The sequence below is a fragment of the Petaurus breviceps genome, unplaced genomic scaffold (assembly GCF_028583685.1).
Source record: "Petaurus breviceps papuanus isolate PSGF00001 unplaced genomic scaffold, PetGlider_PUasm1.0 90879, whole genome shotgun sequence".
Classification (NCBI taxonomy): domain Eukaryota; kingdom Metazoa; phylum Chordata; class Mammalia; order Diprotodontia; family Petauridae; genus Petaurus; species Petaurus breviceps.
The window spans coordinates 11,947,892-11,972,633 of record NW_027187368.1 but is presented as its reverse complement, the minus strand read 5'-3'; the positions used below and the strand labels follow the sequence as shown (position 1 = coordinate 11,972,633).

The 24,742-nt window shown below is 40.3% G+C and overlaps 1 protein-coding gene and 1 long non-coding RNA gene across 3 annotated transcripts in view; one reads left to right on the top strand and one right to left on the bottom strand.

Moving 5' to 3' along the window:
• The window catches only part of LOC138150415 (uncharacterized), an 86,908-nt gene extending 67,549 nt beyond the window's left edge, over positions 1 to 19,359 (top strand). The window contains exons 2-3 of the long non-coding RNA XR_011165566.1: positions 15,873 to 15,957; positions 18,969 to 19,359. This is a non-coding gene — a long non-coding RNA (uncharacterized lncRNA). The remainder of the gene's footprint in view (positions 1 to 15,872; positions 15,958 to 18,968) is intronic.
• On the bottom strand, positions 549 to 24,378 carry LOC138150413 (signal-regulatory protein beta-1-like). 2 transcript variants are annotated; one of them, XM_069073848.1, is made up of 6 exons: positions 24,200 to 24,378; positions 21,841 to 22,188; positions 15,836 to 16,150; positions 11,412 to 11,732; positions 3,204 to 3,311; positions 549 to 2,858 (listed from the first exon to the last, which is right to left on the bottom strand). In XM_069073848.1, the coding sequence occupies exons 1-6, from the start codon at positions 24,270 to 24,272 to the stop codon at positions 2,764 to 2,766; spliced, it is 1,260 nt and encodes a 419-aa protein (XP_068929949.1). In that variant the 5' UTR covers positions 24,273 to 24,378; the 3' UTR covers positions 549 to 2,763. The 2 variants fall into 2 exon arrangements, with proteins under 2 accessions (XP_068929949.1, XP_068929950.1); XM_069073849.1 differs by having other exon boundaries at positions 11,412 to 11,690.
• Positions 24,379 to 24,742: the final 364 nt, after the last annotated feature.

Below are 24,742 nucleotides of genomic sequence, written 5' to 3'. Positions count from 1 at the left end.
TTGTGCACTTCTATGTTCCCAGGCCATGGGTATAAATGCCATACTTATCTTGAAGACCTAATATTCACACCTGTATGTTTGAGTAATTTCTTGGGGGATGGGGAACCTATCCAGACCCATCAGCAGGCCAAACACCTGAGAGGGCTTGTTCAGCCATCACGGTTAGAGTCCCACTGGCCTGTGATCCTCAACAGTAAAAGATTCTTCACATAGTATGAGTTGCAGTCATCTATCATTATAGAGTGTGAGTCAAGTTGGCAAGATTCTGATCACTGTCTTCAATCCAAGAGATGCTGAGATCTTTAGAGATAATTCCAGCTGTGATTATTTTTGTAAAGCTACAGGGTTCCCAGACTGGGTCCTTGTACAAAGGAAAGTCACAGAAACACTGAGAGGCAGAGCTCCTTTTGGATCAAAGACTCTTCCTTTCTTTTCTAATTCCTTTTTGTTGACTCAGAAATCCCTCCCCATTCCAAGACAGGAGGAAGTAATAAAACCCAGGGCCTCTAATGTGAAATGTTTGAAAAAAGTATTTGTAACAATTCAGAAAAATTAAAACAAATTTTATTGTAAAGAGGCAAGTTTGATCTAAACATTATCAGAAATGATTGGAGGGGGTGGCCAGGTAGTGCGGTGAGTAAGAGCACCGGCCCCAGAGTCGGGATGACCTGAAATAAAATCTGGGCTCAGATACTTAGCACCACACCCAGAAATAACTGGCCATGTAACATTGAGCAAGTTACTTAACCCCAATTGCTTTAAAAAAATTGGGGGTGGCCAGGTAGCACAGTGAGTAAGAGCACCAGGCCCAGTGTTGGGATGACCTAGGGAATCGAATCCAGGCTCAGACACTTAGTGCCCACCCAGAAACACCTGGCCGTGTAACCTTGAGCAAGTTACTTAATCCCAATTGCTTAGGGGCAGCCAGGTGGCTCAGCGAGTAAGAGCACTGGCCCCAGTGTCAGGATGATCTGGGGATCAAATCCGGGCTCAGATACTTAGCACCACACCCAGAAATAACTGGCCATGTAACCTTGAGCAAGTTACTTAACCCCAATTGCTTAAAAAAAAAAAGAAATGATTGGACAGGACTTATAACTGGAACATGGCTTGGGAATGGTCCATCTTATTGAACAATAGACTGAGAGTAGAAAAGGTTTCATTTTTCTGTCTGTGCTATTGTTTCTACAAAAGTGTCTGGAATAAAGTTGGAACTCAATAAATGCTTGATGATTTTTTGATTAGCAAGAAACAGAACAGATAAAAAGGTTTAGGGTACTATACCATAAGTGGTACGACCAAAAAAAACCCAAAACCTTGACAACTTATCAAGTTCTAAAGTAAGTTATTTCTTTGGAAACATGTTTCATTTATAAGTACTAATATTACCATTGATTATTGGAGTTTTAATTGTGATTTAATGGATCAATTTATTTTCAAAAATAACTGCCTTTTGGATGAGGTCCTATAAAATTAAGTAAACTAAGCAGTTCATCATGTTGGAGGAAGAGCAGAGAGCTGAGAAGAGACATAAATACTGTTTTAAAGGCTGTATATCAGGAGCATCATCATCATCATCATCATCATCATAATATTAACAGCAACAGCTAATTTTAACTGTTATGTGTTGTTTCATTATTTCCATTGTGTTTGACTCTTCCGGAGCCCATTTGGGATTTTCTCTGGAAAGATGATGGAGTGGTTTGTCATTTCTCTCTCCAGTCCAGATGAGGAACTTCATGATACATTGTGATTGTCAGATTCCAAAGTGGAATTTCAATTTATTTTTACACTAAGAGTGAATTTTGTTCCAATGATAGCATTACATTGGGGCTAGCTGTTCTATATGGAATCACACTAATAATGTGGATGTGAGAACCCTCTTGTTTGCACTGACTGTGATACCACAGCACTTTAGGAGGCAGCCATAGGCACTTAGGATACACTGCAACAAAGACAAGATGATAAGAGTAGAGGCACAGAGTGGTCAGATTATGTACTATAATTCTTTTTAGATGCCTCGATTTATTAACTTAAAATCATAGCATTGAGTAGCTTTTCTACAGGCTTAAAGAAACCAGGACATGAACAGGTTGCAGCCTTTCATTGCTTTACTACATCAAGTGTCTCCTTGGATATGCCACGAATGTCTCCAAATCTTGTTCCACTCTGAAATGATGGAGATGATGAGAAAGATCAAAGAGAAAAGAAGAATAAGGAAAAGACGACAAGATCAAGAACCATGAAAAAAGGGAAAAAAGAGCAAGTGATGATGATGATGAAGAAGCAGAAGAATGAAAGCAGGAAAATCAAGAACAAGGGTAAGAAGTCAAGAACAGGCTAAAGAACAAGAATGAAAAGAAGAACAACTACAAGAAACACCCACAGAAGGAGGATCAGGTTAATAAGTCAGGAATATCAGGCAGAGAAGGAAGAATAGGAAGGACAACAATGGTGATGGCAGAAAAGAGAAGGATAAATGGTGTCTCTGGTTGCCCCATGGGAGCAATACTAAGTGATTTTTATTGGTTTTAATGTATGTATTTCTCTCTTCTACTGAGAAAGAGCAGGGCTAAAAACGTCAAGAAGCAGAGTCTGTGGCCTGTTGTGCCCTGAAGTTTGGTTCAATCCACAGAATCCAAGCTCAGCCTGGTATCTGTCATACCCTTGCCATCTAGCCCAGGTCACTGTTCATAGGAACCCCAGGGAGCTGGTTTGGGACCAGCTGTTATGGGTCAGTAACATGTGGAAGGAGACTCTATTCTATCCCAGATCAGGACCGTTGTTGGAGGCAGGAGGAAGTTGACACTTAGGAGGTGAAGAAGAGGAGATCTTGAAGGAGAGGTTGGCCCCTGAAGCTATGGGAGAGAATAGAAAGCAGAGATTAGTCAGGACCAAACTCTAGTGATCCTCACCTTGACACCCCCCACTATTTGACTCTGATTTTCACCTGCTCTCTCCATCCCCAATCTCTCCACTACAACTTCTCTCCTGTAAAATTTGGAGGCATTATGAAGGTCCTAATACAGGAGATCATGCATAAAATATGCCCTTGTGTTTTCCCATCTCTTCCTTCCTCAGTTCCAGAATATCTCAAGAATGGTGAAGAGGTCAGATCTACTGCCCTTTCAGTCCAACTGGACTTGGGCCCACCTTCTTTAAAACCTGACCCTGCTGCCCACTAATCAGATATATCATCTCACCTGTTCTCTTCGATTTTCTGTGTACCAAAAATATGAAGGTATTGAGCAGCAACAGAACCTTGAGACCCAGGAGAAAAATCACAAAGAGCTGTGCAGAAACTGCTGAGCCTAGAGGTCAAAGGGAGAAAAGGAAATATCATCTGAGAGTCTGGCAGAGGGAATATATGAGCCATTGATGACAGGTAGACCTCTAGTATCAGCTTTCTGCCATGAGGGTAAGTTCATCCAGTCCAGTTCATGGTTTCCAAGATCTTTATTTTCCTGTGGGTTCTAATCACTGCTTGGAGTTCCCCGGAATTAATTCTAGGACCAGGCCTAAGGCAGAAGCTATAGAGAGAAGTTTAATTTTGTTTCTATGTTCTGGCATCAGATAAAGTCCTTAGCTGACCTGGCAATTCTTTCCAATGAAAGGAAATGGTGCCCTCTGCTATCTCTCAGCTTAAAGACTTTACAAAGACAGAAGTTTTTCTCAAGTCTGATCACTGTTCATATAAATTTGGGAAAAACTCTTAAGTGCTTGACTTTTCCCTCCCATCAGGGTCTTTGGCTGTGATTGGGTTTCTTCTATTCTTTCATCCATCCTCCAGTGGATGAGTAGAGTGATAAGTTTTGAGTTAGGATCCCAAAATGTTTATCTCACGAGTGTTTGTAAAACAATCTCTTCATTCTGGAAAGTTACAATAAATCAACAGAGTTTAATGTACCTTCTCTTATTGTTTAGCAAGGAAGTCCCTTCTCACTGATGTACCTATGGCATCTCTCAGAGTACACTCAGTATCTTAATTCCTCAAATAGGAGGCTCCTACTTTATTTTTTAGATTCATTTTATTTTCTTCTAATTAGATATGTAAATAATTTTAAATATTTTGTAAAGTTTTGAGTTCCAAATTCTCTCCTCTCCTTACCTCATTCTCCTCCTCCCTGAAATGGTAAGCAATCAGATATAGGTTATACACATACAATCATGTAAGAGATTTCCATATTGGTCATTTTATACAAGAAGACTTGAATGAAAGAAGAATGAAACAAAGAGAATGAAAAATAGCATGCTTCAGTCCATTTTCAAACATTATCAGTTCTTTCTCAGGAGGTAGATGGTATGCTTCATCATTAATTCTTTGTGATTGTCTTGAATGTAATGCTGAGAATAGATAAGTCATTTAGAATTCTTCATCGTTCAACATTGTTGTTATTGTAGACAATGTTCTCCTAGTTCTGCTCACTTCACTTTGCATCAGTTCATGTACATCTTTGCAGTTTTTTTCTGAAATCATCCTGCTTTTCATTCCTTAATACCACAATAATATTTCATCACAACCACATATCACAGCTTGTTTAGCCATTCCACGATTGGTGTGAATTTCTTCAATTTTCAATCCTTAGCCTCCACAAGTGGGTGCTATAAATATTTTTGTACAAATACACTCTTCTCCCTTTAAAAAATATCTTTGGGATATAGACCTAGAAGTAGTATTGCTAGAAAAAAAAGGTATGCAGAGTTTTATAGCTCTTTGGGCATAGTTCTAAATTTCTCTCCATAATGTTTGGATCAACTCACAATTCTACCAACCCCTGATTTCTCTTTTCCTTCTAATTTTGATAGCATTGGTTTTATTTGTGCAAAACTATTTAATTTTATATAATCAAAATTATCTAGTTTATATTTTGTCATGCTTTCTATAACATCATTGGTTCTGTATTCTTTTCTTATCCATACACCTAACAAATAATCTGTTCCATGCTTTCCTAACCATTTACTATAATTTCCTCATAATATCACTCTTTCTGTGTAAATAATGAATCCATTTTGACCTGATTTAGGTATATAGTGTGAGATATTGGTCTATACACAGTTTCTGCCATGCTGGTTTTTTTTTGTTTTCTCAGCAGTTTTTGTGAAATGATGTGCTTATTCCAAAAGCTTGTATTTTTGGATTTGTCATATAATAGATTGGTATAGTCATTTCCTATAATGTAATGTGTACCTAAGCTATTCCACTAATCCACTTCTCTATTTCTTTGCCAATACCAGATTATTTTGATAATTACTGCTTTGTAATAGTTTGAGATCTGGTGCAGCTACACTACTTTTTTCACATTTTTTCCCATTGATTCCCTTGACATCCTTGATTGAAGACATTGCTCTTCCTGATGAATTTTGTTATTATTTTTTTGTAGCTCTCTAAAACTTTTTTTGAAAGTTTGATTGGTACAACATTAAATAAATAGATGAAGGTAGAATACTCATTTGTATTATATTGGCTCAACCTCCCCATGAACAATTAATACTTTTCAAATTATTTAGATATGACTTTATTTTTGTGAACAGTGTTTTGTAGTTGTGTCCATATACCAGGAGTCTAAAGAGTTAGGACCACAACAAAGAATCGCCTACCTGGCACAATTGAAAATAAGCTTTCAATTTAAAAAATGGGCATTTAATGAAATAGAGGACAACTTTCAAACATTCCTAATTAAAAGATGATAGCTGAAGAAAAGATTTGATCTCCACATACAAGACTCAAGGGTAACAAAAAAGTTAGCAAAGAAACAAGAAAAAGGAAAACAAAAGATCGAATAACTTGGAACTTTTTTTCCTACCTGGCAAGATATTTGTAAATTTTAAGGACATTGCTACTAAAAGGCCAAGTGGAAGGAGTATACATAGATAGAGAGTATGAATATAAAGTGACTTTGATGGGATGATACACTCTTCATCCCCCCCGCCAAAACCCCCCAACAAAATGAAGGTGTGAGAAAGAAGATTGCACTGAAAGGAGGAGAAAGACTGAATGATCTCACATAAAAGAGGCATGAAAGAGCTATTATAACAGAGAGGAAGATGGAAGGTGGGTTTGGCATGCAAATATTAAAACTTAATCTCATCAGAATTGGCTCAAAAAGTGAATAACATATGTACTCAGATGAATACAGAAATCTATTTTTCCCTTTAAAGAAGTTAAAAGGGGTGGGGAAAATAGAAGAAGGAGGACGAATAAAAGGAAAGATTGAATGGGGGATGTGATAACTGATGAAATGCTTGTGAAGAAGGCCAGGTGGAGGTGAGAAAGAGAGAGGAATAAAGAAGGGAAAATAGCATGCAGGGAAATACACAGTTAATTATCGTACTAAAAATGTGAATGGGATGAACTCATCCACAAAACAGAAGCGGTTACCAGAATAGATTAAAAACCAGAGTCCTAAAATATATTGTTTACCAGAAACATATTTGAAGCAGAGAGGTACACACAGGGTAAAGGTAAGGGTCTGAAACAGAATCTCTTATACTTCAGCTGAAGCAAAGAAAACTGGGGGTAGCTATCATGGTCTCAGACAAAGCAAAAGAAAATTTGATCTAATTCAAAGAAACAAGGAAGAAAACTATATCTTGCCAAAAGGCACCATAGACGATGAAGCAATATAAGGACTAAATATATATGCAACAAATGGTATAGCATCTACATTTTTTGAAGGAGAAATAAAATGATTTACAGGTGGAAATAGATAATAAAACTATATGAGTGGGGAACCTGTTCCCCTCTCAGAAGTAGAGAAGTCTACCAAAAATTAAATAAGAAAGAAGTTAAGGAGCTGTATAAAATTCTGGAAAGTTAGATATGCTACATCTCTGGAGAAAATTCGATGGAAATAGGAAGGAATATACCTTTTTCCCAGCATTTCTTGACACACACAAACAAAATGGCCATGTATTAGGACATAAAAACCTCACAACCAAATGCAGAAAAGAAAAAATAACAAATGTATCTTTTTCAGTACATGATGCAATAACATTACATCCAATAATGAGCAGTTGAAAGAAATATTCAAAATTAATTGGAAATTAAATAGTCTATTTCTAAAAAATAAGTGGGTTAAAGAAAAAAGCATAGGAACAATTCATAATTTAATCAAAGAAAATGACAATGATGAGACATGCAAAAATTTCTTGAATGCAGCCAAAGCATTACTTAGGTATAAATTTATATCTCCAATTCCCTAGGTCAATAAAATAGAGAAGGAAAAGATCAATGAATTGAACATGCAAGTAAAAAAAAAAACTAGAAAGGGAACAAATTGAAAATCTCCAATTAAACACCAAATTGAAAATCCTGAAAATCTAAGGATTTTCTGAAAGTAAGAAAACCATTGAACTAATAAATAAAACTAGAGGCTGATTTTTATGGGGAAAAAACAGCAAAATAGACAAACCATTGGTTAATTTGATTTTAAAAAGGAAAGTAGAAATCAAGTTACTATTATCAACAAGGAAAGAGGTGAATTCTCCTACCAATGAAGAGGAAATTCAGACAATTATTAGGAGTTATTTTACGCAATTATGTGCCAATAAATTCCACAGTCTAAAGAAAAGATGAATATCAGACATGTTTCCCTGATTAAGAGTAGAAATAAAATACAAAATTAAACCAATTAAATTGAACAAGCCATCAAGGACCATCCTAAAAACAAACCCCATGGGCCAGATTGATTCTCAAATTAATTCTACCTAACATTTAAAGAGCAATTAATCCCAATTCTCCATAAACTATATGGAAAAATAGGCAATGGAAGAATCCTACCAGATTGCTTTTAAGACACAGATATGGTGCTGATAACTACTGTGTTTCCCCGATAATAAGACACTGTCTTATTAAATTTTTTTGGACAGAAAAACACCAGAGGGCTTATTTTCAGGGGAGGGCTTCTTTTGTTGAACATTGACAGCAATTTTAATAAACAGGTAAATGTCAACAAAAAAAATGTACCAGCAAGCAAATCACTGGGGAAGAACAGGATGACGCGCTCACTGCTGCAGCTCTGATTGGATGCAGCTCAGAGCGTGGCGTGCGTTTCACCCGGGGGGGGGCGGGGGACGGTGCATACAGAGGGTACCGTAATGTAGCGTGTAGCGCAGGGGATCACTTTCACTACAGTAGCAATCTCAATAGGGCTTATTTTGGGGGGAGGGCTTATTTTAGAGGAATCTTACACAGTAAGGGGAGGGCTTATTTTCAGGATAGGTCTTATTATCGGGGAAACACGGTAAACCAGGAAAAACCAAATCAGAGAAAGAATATTACAGATATATTTCCCTAATAAATATTGATACAGAAATTTAAATAATATCCTAGCAGGAAGATAACAGCAATATACCAGAAGGATTTTACATTATGACCAGTTGGGATTTATAGCAGGAATTCAGGGTTCGATATTACATTCAATGTTAGGAAAAGTATTAGCATAATTTACCATATCAATAACAAAACCAATAGAAATCAACAATTGTCTCAATAGGATGCCAAAAAAAATCTTTGACAAAATACAACATTCATTCCTATTAAAAACACTAGAGAGCATAGCAATAAAGTCAGTGTTCCTTAAAAAGGTAAGTAGTATCCATTTAAAACCATCAGCAAGCATTATTTGTAATGGGGGTAAGCTAGAAGCCTTCCCAAAAAGATCAGAGGTGAAGCAAGGATGCCCATTATCACCATTATTATTTAATATTGCATTAGAAATACCACTAAATGTTCATGATACCTATGGAGTTATATTTCACTCCTTGCATTAGAACCTTCAGTTAATACTTCCTGCTGAATAAGCTGTTTGCATTTGTGTCTAAACATTAGACACTTTAGGATTCAATCTTGGCTCCTTTCTTTGTTTTTTGTTTTTTGTTTTTCCTTTGTGAATGGGGTATTTCAGTCAGAGCCTAATTTCAGTGGACAGCAAGGTTCTGGAAATTGAGAAGACACTCAAGATATGTGTGAGAAATAATTGTTTCAGGTTCAGGAGGGTGAAGTGTAAAATTTATTGCGCTACTGCATTGACATATGTCATAGAATAGATACATCCCATAGAAGCAAAAGTAAGCTGTACATACCTATGCCCAACCACAAAGTCCCTCTACTACTTCCCATTGACTAGGTACTACTTTCTGATACTCCTATTACAACACTTCCCCTTGATATCTCTTGTGTCCTGCATTGTATGACTATTAAAATGAAACTTTTGTCCTCCCAGAGGAGAAGTTAATATTCATGGACTTATTTCACATTATTATTCCAAGCAAGACTTAACTTTTACCCTCCTTAACTGACTCCTAACCTCAAAACAGGATTAAATAGTTGGATCCTGCTTTGCCCATTGTCTTTTGTGTGAGACAAAACTCCTCTGTTATGTCTCCCATTCTGCCAACTGTTATTCTGAATTTATGGAGACATTTCTCTATTGTATCTCTCTATTTCCCAATTTCCCCTTCTGCTAGAAGACAATCTCTTACATAAGTATGACTCCTTAGGTTTCATAATTTATGTTTCTGTGACTTCTTTGGAAACAAAATTCAATCATCCCTTAGAGATGGGAGTAGCAACATAATGTGATAGGATGAGTGAGAGGTGTTGAATCAAGAAAGACAGGGAGGTGAATTCTCCTAGATGGTGTAGTAGCGGCTGCTATGAGAAGTCAGATATTATATCCAGGATTATTTAGACTGTGGGGACCTGTGGCTTGACCCAACAAGTGAAGGATCTTCCTCATTTCTACATAGACATGTTGACAAGTAGTGAGCTTTCCATGGTTTAGTTGCTTTCCTTGTTTTCCCTCAATTTGTGTGACTGGGTGATGCCCACTGCACCATGTCATCAATTAAAAGATGCCCCTTTTTTGGAACAACACCTCTTCATAAGTCCAATATGATTCTGGGGGTCCTAGGTCACATGGATCCTAGTTTAATTCTCTATCATTAAACCCAACTGTCCCTTTGGGAGTAAGAAACAGCGCTGGCCTTTTCCCCCATTTCTTCATTGATCCTGAGCAAATCACTTTCCCCTTGGTCTCAATTTTCCCATTTGTAAAGTGATAGGGTCTGACAATGATCCCCACATTCCCTTCCAGTTCTAACAGTCTGTTCTAAAGTCTCTTGTGACTCAAAGAAGTTTTTTTTTAATGTCTTTATCTATCCCCATGCTGTCAGGTCCTGTAAGATCCTGTTGAGTAATAGATATCATGCTGAATGTGTCATTTTTTAAGGTGACATCACATACAGCAGGAGAGACCTAACTTGAGGCTCTAAAAACATTAGTTCTTTGGAAATGATTCTTGCAGTAAGTGTAGGGCAACCAGGATAGTGCAGTGGATAGAGTGTGGAGCTTACAGTTAGAAAGACTCATTTGCCTGAATTCAAATCTGACTCCAGACGCTTATTAACTGTGTGATTCTGGGCAATTCACTTAACCTTGGTTATCTCAGTTCCTCCTCTAAAAATGAACTGGAGAAGATAATGGCAAACCACTCTAGTATCTTTGTCAAGAAAATTTGAATTAGGGTCACAAGGAGTCAGACGCTGAAATGACTGATTACCAACAACAATAAGAACTACTTTTCTACATTCTCTTTATCATAAAATTGTATAATGTGATGACCATTTCTATGTTGGTTTTAGTTTCTGTGATGTAAACAGAATCAAAATTGTAGAGGAAAGAATTATTATGGGCCTTTGTCAATGACCCAGTGGTATTCTGGATCCTGCACAAGAAACATTGTTGAAGTTGAGGGAAAAAATCTTAGAATAGGAGCTAAAGGAGAGCCAGGCCTGGTGGCACATGCCTGTTCTTCCAGCTACCTGAGAAGCTGAAGGTAGAAGATTCATGGAGACTGGAAGTTATGAGCTGCAGGGGACTAACTGGGCTATTCCGACTGGGTATCCAAAATACATTTTGCATCAATGCTATGAACCCTAAGAGCAGGGGGCAACCAGGTTACCTAAGAAGAAGTGAACGTCCCAGGTCAGAAACAACAGGTTAAAGCTCTGTTCCCTATCTGTAATGGGGTACTGGCCTTGAGTAGCCCATGCACTTCTAGCCTGGTAAGATGGCATGAACCAGTCTTAAAAATAGACTAGAATTTAATTTGGACTCTTCTATTTGCCAGCTGTGTGAAAGTCATTTCACCTTTTTAAACAAGATGGGTTCATAATTCCTGTCTAACTTAAAATTCTCAGAGAGGATTTAAGGAGGACATGATATACTGGGTAGAAAAGACCTTTACAATCTAAAAAACTCCACCCGTATTTGCGAAGAGGAGGATTGTGATCATTACCATGTGGGAACAGGTGAGCTGCCCTTTGAATGTAACCTGAGCTCTGAACCACCTCTTTATAAGAGTCAAATAGAAGCTCAATTCCCTGATTAGGAACAGAAATAAACTCACCTGGGTCTCTTTGAGCTCCATGCAGGGGAGAAGCTGAAGCTCTTAGTGCCTCATTGATAGGAGGTTGGGAATCATGGAACACCTGACAGGTTAAAACAGTGTCTTCTTTTTGTACAGATATAGGGACCATGAGTGAGCAATCAAAATTATAGGTGCCATCCTTATTCTCAGTGGTTACAGCTGACTTCTTTCCTCCAACAATGATGCCATTCACCAGCCAGGTGACATTCAAGTGGTTGGGGTAGAATTTCATCACATAGCAGGTGGCTGCCATCCAACCTGAGGGGAACACCAAACTCGAAATACCAATTTCTGGTGGAACTAGAAGAATTTAAGAAAAAGTTAGCATATCAACAACTAGAATGCAATTCCCTAAATGATAATAGAGGCATAAGGGAGAGAACAGGAAGAAATATCTTTGCAAAAGTGACAATAATCCCTTATTCTTGGGAGTAGGTGGTCATAAGTCTCTTCATTTGGAATAATTCCTAATATAAGGAACACTGGATATCTTTTCTTCTCTGAAAGTGGCCCCATCCTTAGCAACCTTGAGACCTCCTTTTTAGGAAAGGGGCTTACATATGCATAAGTCATTTCCCTTGCTCTGAAATTAAACTCCTTTTTGTGTCATGACTCTCCTGTTTCTGGACTGCTATGTTTGGTTCCAGCCACCCACATTGGAGTGGAGGCCATTTCTGGTCCAGTTGACATTAATTGATATCAGAAATGGGATCTGACATGGAACAAGGCCAAAAGGACCTTCTGGTACTAGTGGGGGTAGACTAGGTACCACTGGAGATTTATTTCTCTGAAGTATGACCCCCGCCTTGTCTGATGAGTCCAGTGCCCTTTCCTGCTCATATCATCTGGCTTGCCCTCGATTGAGCTTGGCTTTTCATCTCAAGGAATGTACCAGGGTCCTTTTTGTTGTGCTGGATCCCTCTGGTAAGGCCTGTTTTACACACAGATTGGCAAACTTTTTGTATGCATATGGTTTTTACATTTTATTTTTATTTGCTACATATGTGAAATTTTACTTGAGTAAGGATGGCTTTCATGTTTGGTTGTGTGCTTCTGGAACTGGTTGAAATTAACATTTTAACTGAGTGCTGGTGAGGCACACCTTTTTCTCTACCTGCCTCATGGTTTAAACTCTTTTAATTTCAGGTCTGGCTTTTGACTGCACACTCTTGTTTTTTTCCATTTGTATTTGTCTTGTCTGTGTCTTTATAAAATGCAGAATTTCTGTGTCACAGCCCAGGTCCTTCTGTTAACCCCTCTCACCTCAGATGAGATAAGATTAAGGAAAGAGAATGCTGGAGAATTCTAGAGAAACTTGAATTCAAGACTGCCCCACCTGGTGGTGGGAGTGGCAGCAGCTGCAGTGGGGCTCACCATGCCCTTTCACCATCACCCATACCAGCAACTTTCAAACCCCAGAACCTTCAGCTATGGGGGGCAGGGAGATCAGACCTATGGTCTGAATTCACTGCACCCTTTCCCCAGGACCTACTACCAATGGGACAGTCCTTGCACCCACGCCATCCCCTAGGCAGTGCCCCCTGTCACACAATCCAGAATCCTGTCAGTCAGTATCTCCAGGGTAAGACCATTGTAGGCAAGTCCCACCCTACTGCTGCCTTGGAGAATCTGAATGCCCCTGGCAGCATCTTGCATGGAAGTTGAGGAGGAGAAGCATACTGTTTTCCTGCCATAGACTCCATTACCTATTTCCCTTAAGTCTTACAAAAATCATATTCATTTGAACTGAGGGAACTTCCTTCTCATGGGAAAAGGAGAAAAGGAGAGGACTATAATTTCTGAGATTACATCAAAATATTTAGGTTTTAACTAAGGTAGGCCTAATTCATGCTCTAACATTCCTGAAAATAACAGTGGGTATCACAAATTACTCAGAACCCACCCCACAGGGTTCTCCACATGAAAATATATGCTTCCAATGGTCAAACATGGACTGAGTCAGCTGACTTTAATAGCACAGTGGTCACCTGGATAAGTCAAACATGACCATCAATGCCAGAAGGAACATGACAGGCATGGGCACCACCAGTTTCAGAATATCTTGTCTACATATACAGTCCAATACCTTTTTTTGCTTAGTTTGACACCCATCTTAATCACTATAGTTGTGGATATCATCTTCTATAGGAATGCCCAATAAAAACCACCAGATCTCCTGGCATCTTACACCCTGACTTGTTTTCAGAATTTGAGAATCCTTACTGGGCTTATAAGCTAGGGAGCTTCAGGAGAAGAGGTCCATAGGAAGCTGTAAGATTCACATATGGCTATTATAGAACAATTATAGGACCAAATAGAGGACTTGACAAATTGACTGAACAACAACATACATTGGGAGCTCTGGGGATGAGCCATCAGCTGGCTTTGGACTCTAAGGTAGCCAGTCAGGGAGGAGTCTGTTGTCTGTAAACTCCTGTTGTGTGTGCATTGATACTGCAGAAGAAATAGGCCTCATCACACACCATATAATAAATCAGATAAAGACTATGGACACCATCATCACAGATGTTAAGAACGTCTTGCCAGAGAGTGTGAATGTTTTCATTGATCTTTGTCCCTGGATTTTTTTCGGAAAAATGAGCAGGATTCCTGGGAAAATCCTTTGAGATTATTGTGATTATTATGCTTGATGTGATTTTGGTTAGCTTATCTCATCGACATGGTAGTGTATAATAGTGGACAGTGGTCCAAGGAGTGGATTGTGAAAAAATTATGTTTTCTTTTGTTTTCTCTGCCATGATCTCCTCCCTTTTAGTCAATATATATAGGAAGTTTATAAGGAATCAGTATAAAGGGGAAATAGTAGAAAATCAGATTGCAAAAGGGGAACTTGGAAGCCATGTACAAACAATCCACAAGATAAAAGGAGCATAATTTACAAATTGTATCATACATTAACCAAAACTCCCATCCTGAATCAGCAGAATCAGCAGAAGCCAATTTGGGTGCTGCTGTTGGGTCTTTGGGTCTCGTTATATGTCAGTCTCAGACAAGTTCCAAACCTCTGCAGTAAGGCCAGCAAAATACTAAGAAATGCTAATAATTTTGAGATGACGGGCATGTGAAGCTAAAATTTTACTGACAACTTTGATATGATTTGGATGTGTCAATGAAGTAACCACCAGGTAGCACAGACAAGAGGTAGTTTATTCCTTAGAAAATCTGTTAAAATGATTCTTCAAATACCCATCTCCCAAAGACTCTTCCATCTCCTTTAGGTCCCTGATACATAGGGTTTCCAACTCTAATCCATGGTTACTTTGAGTGATAGTGTGTTTCTCTCTCCTTCTCTCTCCTCTCCTCCAATGCTGCCAATCTCCCTGTCTTAACCACCCCATTCCTTGCTCCCACACTATCTGCCTTTGTGTCCCCTTTGCCATTTGTCTCTCTAATTTTTATAGTTTTTGGTCCCATATTCTCTGTGGTTATTTATACTGTGATCACCTCTCTATTTCCTGCTGCCATAGTCATTTTTCCTGGCAAGTACCCAAAGAACTGGGTGTGCCTGCCTCTGTTTCATATTTCATAATCAATTCATCCTTTTCTATTGATTCTCTTCTTTTTTCTCCCCCTTCCCCTTCTCCTTCCTCCCTGGCAGTCTTAGAGAAGAGACACTGGTAACCCACATTCCAGGAACTTCAACAAGATATTTGGCAGTGAGTTGAATCATAAATTCGCTGACCTTAGAGTAACACCACCTGTGTTCATACACATTTGCAACATTTCTGTTTGACCCAATAGTTGTGACATGTAAAAAAAAATTCATCCCTTTGAACCCCAGTTTCTTTACCTGTAGAAGAGGAATGATTACTTATACTCTAGGCTTGATGTGACTGTTGTGAAACAACCCTGTTAAGCTCAGAGAAGCTGGCAGTTCTGAATCTTAGTGTTTAAAGGGTGACTTGGGTAAGAGGCTCGAGGATGCTTTGAGGATGGTACATGACTATAATATCATCTAAACTTCTAGGATTGAGGGAGCTCCCAGGACTTCAGAAAACTCTCTTTGGACTTCATTGGTGGCTGGGTGGCTCAGGGGATAACTTGCTGGGCCTGGAGTCAGGAAATCTTGAGTTCAAATGCAGCATTAGACACCTACTAGCTCTGTGACCATAGGCAAGAACCTTAACTTCGGTCTCAGTTTCCTCAGCTGTAAGATGGTGATTATTATTCTCCCTACCTCCCAGGGATCTAAGGAGTTGATATTTGTAAAGCCCTTGGCACACAGTGCCTGGTATATATTAAGCCCCTAATAAATGCCTGTTGTTTCCTAGATAAAGGCCAAGGTTCTAAGGTATCTGTGGCCTCAGAGAAAGTTGGGGGAAAAAGCAGGTCATATTGGGAGAGGAGGTGGGGAGGAAGTGCCTGGGCCGTGGCTCACTCACCTCGAATAATGTCTGACAATTTCTTTTTCCCACGCAGAGGAGTCCGTAACATGTGATGATGAACCTCACAGATGACCTCGGAGTGAACGTCCCTGGCTGTGAGCAGCACCTGCACAGAGCTGGTGAAGTTATAGGAAACACTGTCTCCTTTGGGGAATACACGGGTCCAGAGAGCTGGGAGCTCAGCCCTATTTTTAAACCACTTCAGGGTGATGTCTTTTGAGGGGAAGCCAGTTGAGGTACAGAAGATATTCACCATCTCATTGATGCTTGCTCTCTCCTGGTGGCCGGGCACCAAATAGGTAGAGGGTTTGGCTGGAAAAATCAACCATTACATACATTCAGTATCTCTGTGCCATCCCATCAAATGACATAATTGAAGGAAACCACTTCTGTCAGTCTTAAAGACCTCCATGGGTTCAGCCAGGTTTTGCAGTGGAGAGAACCCAAACCCGGAGTTAGGGAGACCTGAGTTCAAATGCAGCCTCAGATACTTACTAGTTATGTGACCCTGGACAAGTCACTTAATTTCTTAATTAGTTTCTTCATTTGTAAAATGAGGATGATAAAAGCACCTACCTCCTAAGGTTATTGTGTGGGACACAAGAGACAATATCTCTCACATGCTTAGCAGAGTTCCTGGAATATGCTAGGCAATATATAAATGTTAGCTTTTATGAGAGAAGGTCTGTCTTGAATCTGACATGCACCATGCTTGATGGGTGCTTTAGAGGAACTGATGAGTCCTTTATCCACTTGTGCTGAGACTAGAAGCAGTCCATATACTGATAATCCCAAGGGAAGGTTTGGTGGAGGCAAAATGAGCCAAACTCTGAGGTTCTCTGGGGGAAATTCTGGGTTGAGTCAAAGAGTGGTTTTAAGATAATTCTGGAAGGATGAATCAGTCCATCTAAATTCAGAGCCTGGGGTTCTAGGATATGGGATAGAAATATTTATTAAGAAGATATCTGTGTTTATACACACACATATATAAATTTTTCATGTAAATACATAAAGACAAAAAAAGAACATTTCCATGTACATAGCACAACATGAAAAACATATGTAGAAGAAATTAAAAAATGAGCATGTTATGATGAGTGTATGTCCTCCCCTCTCACACTGTAACCACTCTAGGGCAGGCCTTCATAAACTCACACCTTGATTATTGAAACAGACTCCTGCTTAAGTCTCTTTGTTTCATATCTCTCCCTGTTCCAAATACTTGTTCACTCAACAACCAAATTGATTTTCCTAAAAGTTAGGCCTGACTATATCACTGCCTTCCTCAATGAACTTTAATGGCTGGCTCCCTATCACCTCCAGAATCAAATACAAAATCCTTTGTTAGCTATTCATTGTCCTTGAGGGCAAGAATTGTCTTTTACCTTTGTTTTGTATCCCTATCATTTAGTACTGTGCCTGTCACATAGTAAGCAGCATGAATATTTATGGATTGTCTCATTAACAGAGGACCTTAAATTAAAGTCTTGGACTATGTATGTCTTGGACTATCTACCATTTTCATTAATGCCCATTTAATCATAGCCATTTCCAACCTATCTGTGTGACAGAATAGTTGTGTGGCCGGCAAAAAGAAATTCATCCCTTTGAACCCCAGTTTCTTATCTGTAAAAGAGGAATGATCACTCACAATCTAGGCCTGACACATTCATCAGTTCAGGCACCCACACAAAGTTGGGAGTGACAGGAAATTCAGCATGATGGTCAGGACCCACAAAGATGTCTACAGGTTAGAAGAATGGGTCAAACTCCAAACCACAAGGTGGTGGTAGTACTGTTTTTCTGCTTTGGCCACACCACATGTGTCACATATAGCTTTTTACATTCAGTTCTTGGTCCTTCGTGATAGGAAAGGCATCGATAACCTAGACAGCATACAGAAGAGGGTGACCATTAGGATCCGTAGTCTGTAAATCATGCTAAGGAGATAACTCTGAGGTTTTTGGAGTTCTTTCCTTATAGATCTCAAAGGCAGATCTGACAAAATTTAGATGGAGCTTAAATTGAGCAACTAAGAAAGTCTTGGTTTGGAAATTTAAGTAATGATCATAGCAAGAATAATAATAACAATAGCATTTATAGAATTATTTCAGGTTAGCAAAATGCTTTGTATATATTATCTCATTGATGCCTACAAGAAACCAGTGAAGTAGGTGCTATTATTATACCTATTTTTCAGATAAAGCGAACTGAGACTGAGATGTTAAGTGACTTGTCTGAGGCAGGATTTAAAAATCAGGACTTCTTGACTTCTAGTCTAGAAGTCTAAATATTACAGTGCTAAATGGCCTTAATGGCCTCTAGTCTTGGCTCTGCTCGTCAGACTAGTTTCATGACCTTGGACAAGTCACATTCTTTTGCTGGGTCTCAATTTCCTCCTTTATAAATTAAAGAATTTAGCTTTATGGTCTCTGTGATCTAGCTTTGAGTAGGTTGATCAGAGCTTTTACACTTGGCACACATTTAGAGGGTATTGACAATACTTGCAGGATTTGGTGGTGAAGAAACAAGGGAGCTATGCAAAGTGTATGACGTAGCAGAAACAGCTGGCCTCTGTCAAAAAGTCCTGGGTTCAGTTTCTGATTATGACAAAGAGAAGACGGAAGGAAGACCCTGAAGTTGTGACCACTAGATTGAGCTGCCCTACTAACAAGAAGAGGACACTGAGCTGAAGTGGCTTGGTAGGAGATGTGATTTTAGTTGGAAGAAGTGACAGCAGCATCATGCAATGTCAGTGTCTTACAGGGGTGATAACAGAAAGGCCCAAAGGACTACAGGTTATTCTACTGCCTGGATTCTTCTTGGCATGTCCAACCCCTTTGTCATTCATCATGAGTGTAGGAGAAACTGAAGTCTGAACTAGTGCTCGGGTCACCAGGAGAATCTGCATACCTATGCCCTTTATTAGCTATGAGCCCTTGGGCAAGCCATTTTCCAGGCCTGGGCCTCAGTTTCCTCCTTTGTAAAACCCCCCACAAACAACTGGAGTAGATGATCTCTAAGGTACTTTCTAGCTCTAACACCGTGTATGAGCTAAGAGTTCTGTCTGTAATAGGCTACAATGTGAATTCTAAAGGTGCTTCTTTCCTGTGATATGCTCTCATTCTAGGGACTCTGTGTTCCCATGAGATCAAGATGGAGCAGAAGACCGGCTCAGAAACCTAAGGGAAGGAGTGCCTGCAGCATGTCCAAGGGGACAGTGACCAGGGGGTGGCAGAATCGTGTCAGTCCTAGAGCTTTCCTTCTGATGGAGGCCTCAGGCCAACCGTCCTTCATTCCTCTCCCAGCTCTAACTCTGGTTCTCTGGAACTTGACACCCATGTGGGTGCCTTCCATGACACACACACTTTTCAGTTCCTTTTTCTGTGGGGATCTCCCCAGCTGGAATGTAAACTTCTTGAGTACATGGCCTGTCTTTCTTTTGCTTGTATTTGTATCCTTAGGGCTTAGCCCTGTGCCTGGTACTGATTAAGTGTACAATAAATGTTTGTTAACTGCCAGGTGTGGTGGCAAGGTCTATAATCCCAGCTCCTGGGAATGGCTGAGGCTGGTGGATCTCTCAAGTTCAATTTTTGAACTACAGCTGGGCAAAGCTGACCAACTGTCCACACAGAATCTGGCACCAATTGGGTGAGCCCTTAGCAGCAGAGGAGGCCACCAGGGTGAACAAAGAGGACCAGCTTGGAAAAGAGGAGCAGGTCTGAGCTTCCATGCTGATCATGTGGCATCTGGCCCATGAGTGGCCACTACACTTCCAGGCTGAGACACAGAGACCCAGTTTAAAATGAAACAAACTAGACAAATCCCCTCAAACTTCTTGATTTGATCTGGGGAAATCTTTTAATCTCTCTTGGCCTCAGCTTCCTTGCCTGTCAAATGGGGGTGATAATAACTACCTCCCAATATTATTGTGAGGATTCACTGAGATGACATCTGCAAAGTGATTTGCAAACCTTTAAACTACATTCAATTCAATAAACATGTATTAATCACACAGTATATGCCAGGCTGGGGATACAAGGTGGTTCAAATGAGTCCTTAGCTCAAGGATATTATAATGTAATCTAAGGGGCAACATGCAAACAAACACACACAGACCAAGTTACATACAGGACAAACAGTAAATCATCAAGAGAGGGAAAGTACCAGAATTAAGAGGTGTTAGAGAAGGCTTGCTCCAGAGTGTGGGATGGTAGTTGGGACATAAAAGTAGGCAGGGAGGTCATGTGTTGGAGTGGAGGAGAGAGCTTTCCAGGCATGGGAAAGAGCCACAGAAAATGCAGGGGACTGAAATCTGGAATCTTTTTTGTGCAAAAGCCTAGAGGCTGGTGTCACCACATTGAAGAGGACCAGTAGGGGAATCAGGTGGAAGAAGATTGGATGGGAGATAGGAGGGGGTGTGGTGAAGAATGGCTTTGAATGCCAAACACAACATGTTTCATTGCTCCTGGAATGAATACAAAGCTATTGGGGTTTGTTGAGGGGGGGCAGGAGGGCAGGGAAGGTGAAATGATTAGACTTGAGTTTTGGGAAAATCACTTTTGTGCCTGAAAGGAAAATGATTGGAAAGAGACTTCAAGAAGGCAGACAAGCAGCAGGCATTGCAGTAATCCAGCTATGAGGTGATGAGGACCTGCACCAGGGCAGCGCCAGTGTGAGGGGAGAAAAGGAGGCATACTTGAGAGATGTTGCCGAGGTGGAATGGACAGGCTGGGCAGCAGCTTAGATGCGGGTGGGGAGTGGTGATAGCGCAGTGTGCAGGATGACTGAGGAACTGTGAGGATGGTGGTGTCCTCTCCAATATTAGCTAAGGTAGAAGGATGATGGTTTAAGAGAAAGATAATCAGTTCTTTGTTGGGCATAGTGAGATTAAGACATCTATTGGACATCTAGTTGGAGATCCCTGAAAGGCACTGTTGTCTATCATTATTAGGGAGAGGAAGGGCCCTCCAGGGCTCTGCTGGCTTTTCCCTCTCCTCCTCTGCCCTCTGTTGCCACTGTACCCACTGCTCCCTCACCACCACTCAATCTTTAACAAACCTTCCTTTACTGTGGCCTTCTCTTTTTCATGTTCCACATCATCTAACACACATGAACATCTGACTTTCCAGAAAAGACCAGAGCCCTGTATGGTCTCCATGATCCTTTGTCCTGGTTCACATTCCCTGTCACACAGGCCAGTAGGAGCTGGCATCCTGCTTGTCCCTCACTGTGTTTCAGATCTATTCTCTGACATCATGGCTCAGAAACCTTTCTTCTTTGGACAGGTTCAAGTCAAGTGTCCTTATCACACTGGCAACATTCTTGCTGATGTGACCTACTGACCTCTAAGTCATTCTCCCTTCTTTCTGAAACAGTTTAGAACCTGGTTCACAGCCATTAGCTCTAACCCAACCCATATCTTTATACTTGGAGACTTTAATGTACATGCTAATGTACCCTCTAACATAATCACCTATTAGTTCATCAACATTCAAATCTTCCCTAACCTACTAATCCCTTTCTTGTCTTTTTTCCCTCATTTTTCCCACCCATGGTGGGTGGTCATCCTTTAGAGCCTGAAACCACTCATAATTGTGCCATCATCAAGATTTAGAGCTCTGTCTCTCTTTTCATAATGGCCTGAGTTTGGAAAAGGGATTGCCAAAGCCCCAAAAGTATTTTGGGGTAGAAAACATCATTCTCCTGACACCAGGAGGCCAGTGCCTTAGGCTGGGGTTTAGTGACCAGTGAAAGTTAAGAAGAGTGAAAGATGAAAACCTTGAGGGAAAAGTGCCTTTGAAGCTGGTCTGGAGTCCAGGAGGCCTAAGGCCCAGGCCTGGGTATTTCATGATCTCCTAGGGTTGGGGTACCTTGTCCTGAAGCTGGAACCTCCCTTGTCCTGCTACTTTCCTTCCTCAACCTCAAAAAAAAAAAGACTCAAAAAAGAGAAGTCTCTTGGGGCAGAGTCCTGGGCCTGGGATTCCTGGATCTGTACTTACCCATCACAGACAACACGGTGCCCCCACCAGATTTAAGCTCTGTGTCAGTATTCCCCTTTCTGAACTTCACACAGTAATAGGTGCCACTGTCCTCTGGAGTGATGTGGCTGATGCTGATGGAGAAGTCCGTGTTGCTGCTAAAGGGGCCTGCTTTCTTTATCCCGGGGTAGGTGCCTCCTTTGAAATTGTAAATTTCCTGTCTCTGGGGCCCTTTCCCCTTGAACCACATGACTGGTCCTGGTGGTGGAGTCCCAAGCACTGTGCAGTTCAGAGTGACTGTCTCTCCCTCTGCCACATACACGGGATTCTTAGGCTGCAGCACCTGGAGCTCTTCCTCGCCTTGGGCTCCTACAAGGAAATATAAGTTTTAATGTCATTTTCCTCCCCTGCCCATCCCAGGATTTTGACCTGGGTGTCTCTGTCAAGTTTGGGTAACATGTGAGACATCCAGATTCTAGGTCGGGAGGAGAATTAAGAGGGATTCATGGAGAAGGCCTGTAATTCTGGGACCAGAGATGGTATTAGGCAAAGACATCTGAGCTCAGGTTAAGAGCTACCCATGTGGGGCCTGTCCTCTTCCCTCTTCCAACACCCATCCCAGTCCTTCTTTTTTTTTTTTTTAGACTTTTTTAAAAAATTAATTTGTTTGTTTACTTTTAGTTTACAAGATTCAATTCTGCAATTCCTTGAGTTTCACACTTTGTCCCTCTCCCTCTCCTCCTCCCCATGGTGGCATGCAGTCAAGTATAGGATCTGTAAATACTTGCACATTAGACATTAGTCAGGTTATAAAGACAGATTGTATCAGATGGAATGAAAAAAGGTAAAGAGGACATAAAACCAAACAAGAAAAGGAAAAAGATCAAGTATTTTGCTTCCATCTAGATATAAACTCAGTTCTTTCTAGTTATTTCTCTGGATACACACATTTCTCTCCATCATGAGTCTTTTGGGATTGACTAATATCACTACATTGCTGAGAAGAGTCCAGTCTATCAAAGTTGGTCATCACACATATGTTGTGTCTATAATTGTGTAGAGATTTCTCCTTGTTCTATTCTTCTCACTCAGCATCAGTTTGTATAAGCTTCTCCAGGTAAATATGAAGTCCATCTGCTCCTTGTTTCTTATAGCACAATAGTATTCCATAACATGCATATATCACAACTTGTTTAGCCATTCCCCAATTGATGGGCACCCCTTAATTTCCAATTTTTTGCCACCACAAAAAGAGCTGCTATAAATATTTTTGTACATATGGGTCTTCCTCCCACTTCTATGATCTCTTTGGGATATAACCCTAAGAGTGGTATTGCTGGGTCAAAGGATATGAAATTATTTATAGCCCTTTGGGCATAATTCCAGATTGCTCTCCAGAAAGGCTGGATCAGTTCACAGCTCCACCAGCAATGCATTAGTGTTCCAATTTGCCCACATTCTCTCCAGCATTTGTCATTTTCCTGTTTTGTCATCTTAGCCAATCTGACTGGTGAGATGTGGTACCTCAAAATTGTTTTGATTTGCATTTCTCTAATCAATAATGATTTAGAGCATTTCTTCATGTGCTTATAGATATCTTTAATTTCTTTCTCTGAAAATTGCCTGTTCATATCCTTTGACCATTTATCAATTGGGGAATGACTTGCATTCTTATAAATTTGACTCAATTCTCTGTATATTTTAGAAATGCATCTCATTCCTTCTTAATGCCCAAAGGCTTTGTATTCATGTCAGGCACATTTTATATGTTTTCATGTGTCTGTGTTGCTCCCTCCATACCAGCGGGAGCACCTCGAAGGTTAGGGCTCTTGTTTTTCCTTTGTCTGTGAGCTAGACAGTCAGCACATAATAAAGGCTTATTGTTTGATGCTCTTCTTTGACCAGCAAGCACTGGACATGACATTGTGGAAGACCTGGATTCCAATCCAGCCTGCAATAATCAGGGTCTAACACGTGGAAGTCCCTTGTTCTCCTTCCTCTTTGGGAAAGTGAGGTTAATAAGACTCCCAGTAACTACCTCAAAATTGTGACGTGAGTATCACATGAAAAAATCCACGTAGTTCTTAAAGTGCTATGAAAATGGGCAGTGATAATTATCCTTACTAGGATGCTTGGACTTTCTGTCTCACTATACTCCTGAGAGGAAACCATCCTACAAAGAGTAACATTCTAGAGGAAGAAGAGCTATATGAACCTATGTCCACAAAGCTCTTCTAGACCTTTTCAGTACTTCACTGGTCCTGCAGGCCCTTCGGGGGACGCCATTCCTAGACAACTACCCTGCCAGTCCATAGTGATCTCTCCAGATGTATCATGAACCTCTGTTCTACCCTCTTCTTCCCTGGAGTTCCCCACTCACCAGAGACACCAATGAGCAGAATCAGCAGCAGAGAAGGCAGAGAGTAACCAGGTAGGTAGAAAAGACTGGTCATTTCACTGGGTCTTTGATGCTTCCTCTCGGTGTGTGACTCTTTGCTGGCTTAGATTCATAGAATGGACTGGATCTTCTGTAGGGAGGAATTGAAGTCAAACACATCTGCCTCTGATTGTTGGTGAACAGCTAGGTTTAAAGGAAATTTCTTCTTGGTTGAGAAATGGGAAGTGGGAGGGATTTCAGTTCAACTTCCTTCAGACTAAATTGTTTCAGTGAATGGTAATAATAGTCATGTTCTGCACAATTAGATATATCACTCCATTTAAAAAAATCATTCAGTTGCTCCCTATTGCCTAGGGAGAAAACATTCACTCCCTAACTTGACATTTAAAGGCATCTACAGTCTGGCTACAATCTATTTTTCCTGTTATATCATGCTACTACTTTGTGCATTCAATATACCAGAAAAAAACCAGATATTTCCCAGTTCATAATCTTCTCCTTGAATCCTGGTATCTCTTGTGTCTG

Coding starts and splice junctions, on each gene's coding strand:
- LOC138150413 (XM_069073848.1), bottom strand. CDS start 24,272: ATGACCAGTCTTTTCTACCTACCTGGTTACTCTCTGCCTTCTCTGCTG. Junction 11,733..15,835: donor ATTGTCAGACATTATTCGAG/GTGAGTGAGCCA, acceptor AAATTCTTCTAG/TTCCACCAGAAATTGGTATT. Junction 3,312..11,411: donor TGGAGCTCAAAGAGACCCAG/GTGAGTTTATTT, acceptor TTTGACCTCTAG/GCTCAGCAGTTTCTGCACAG.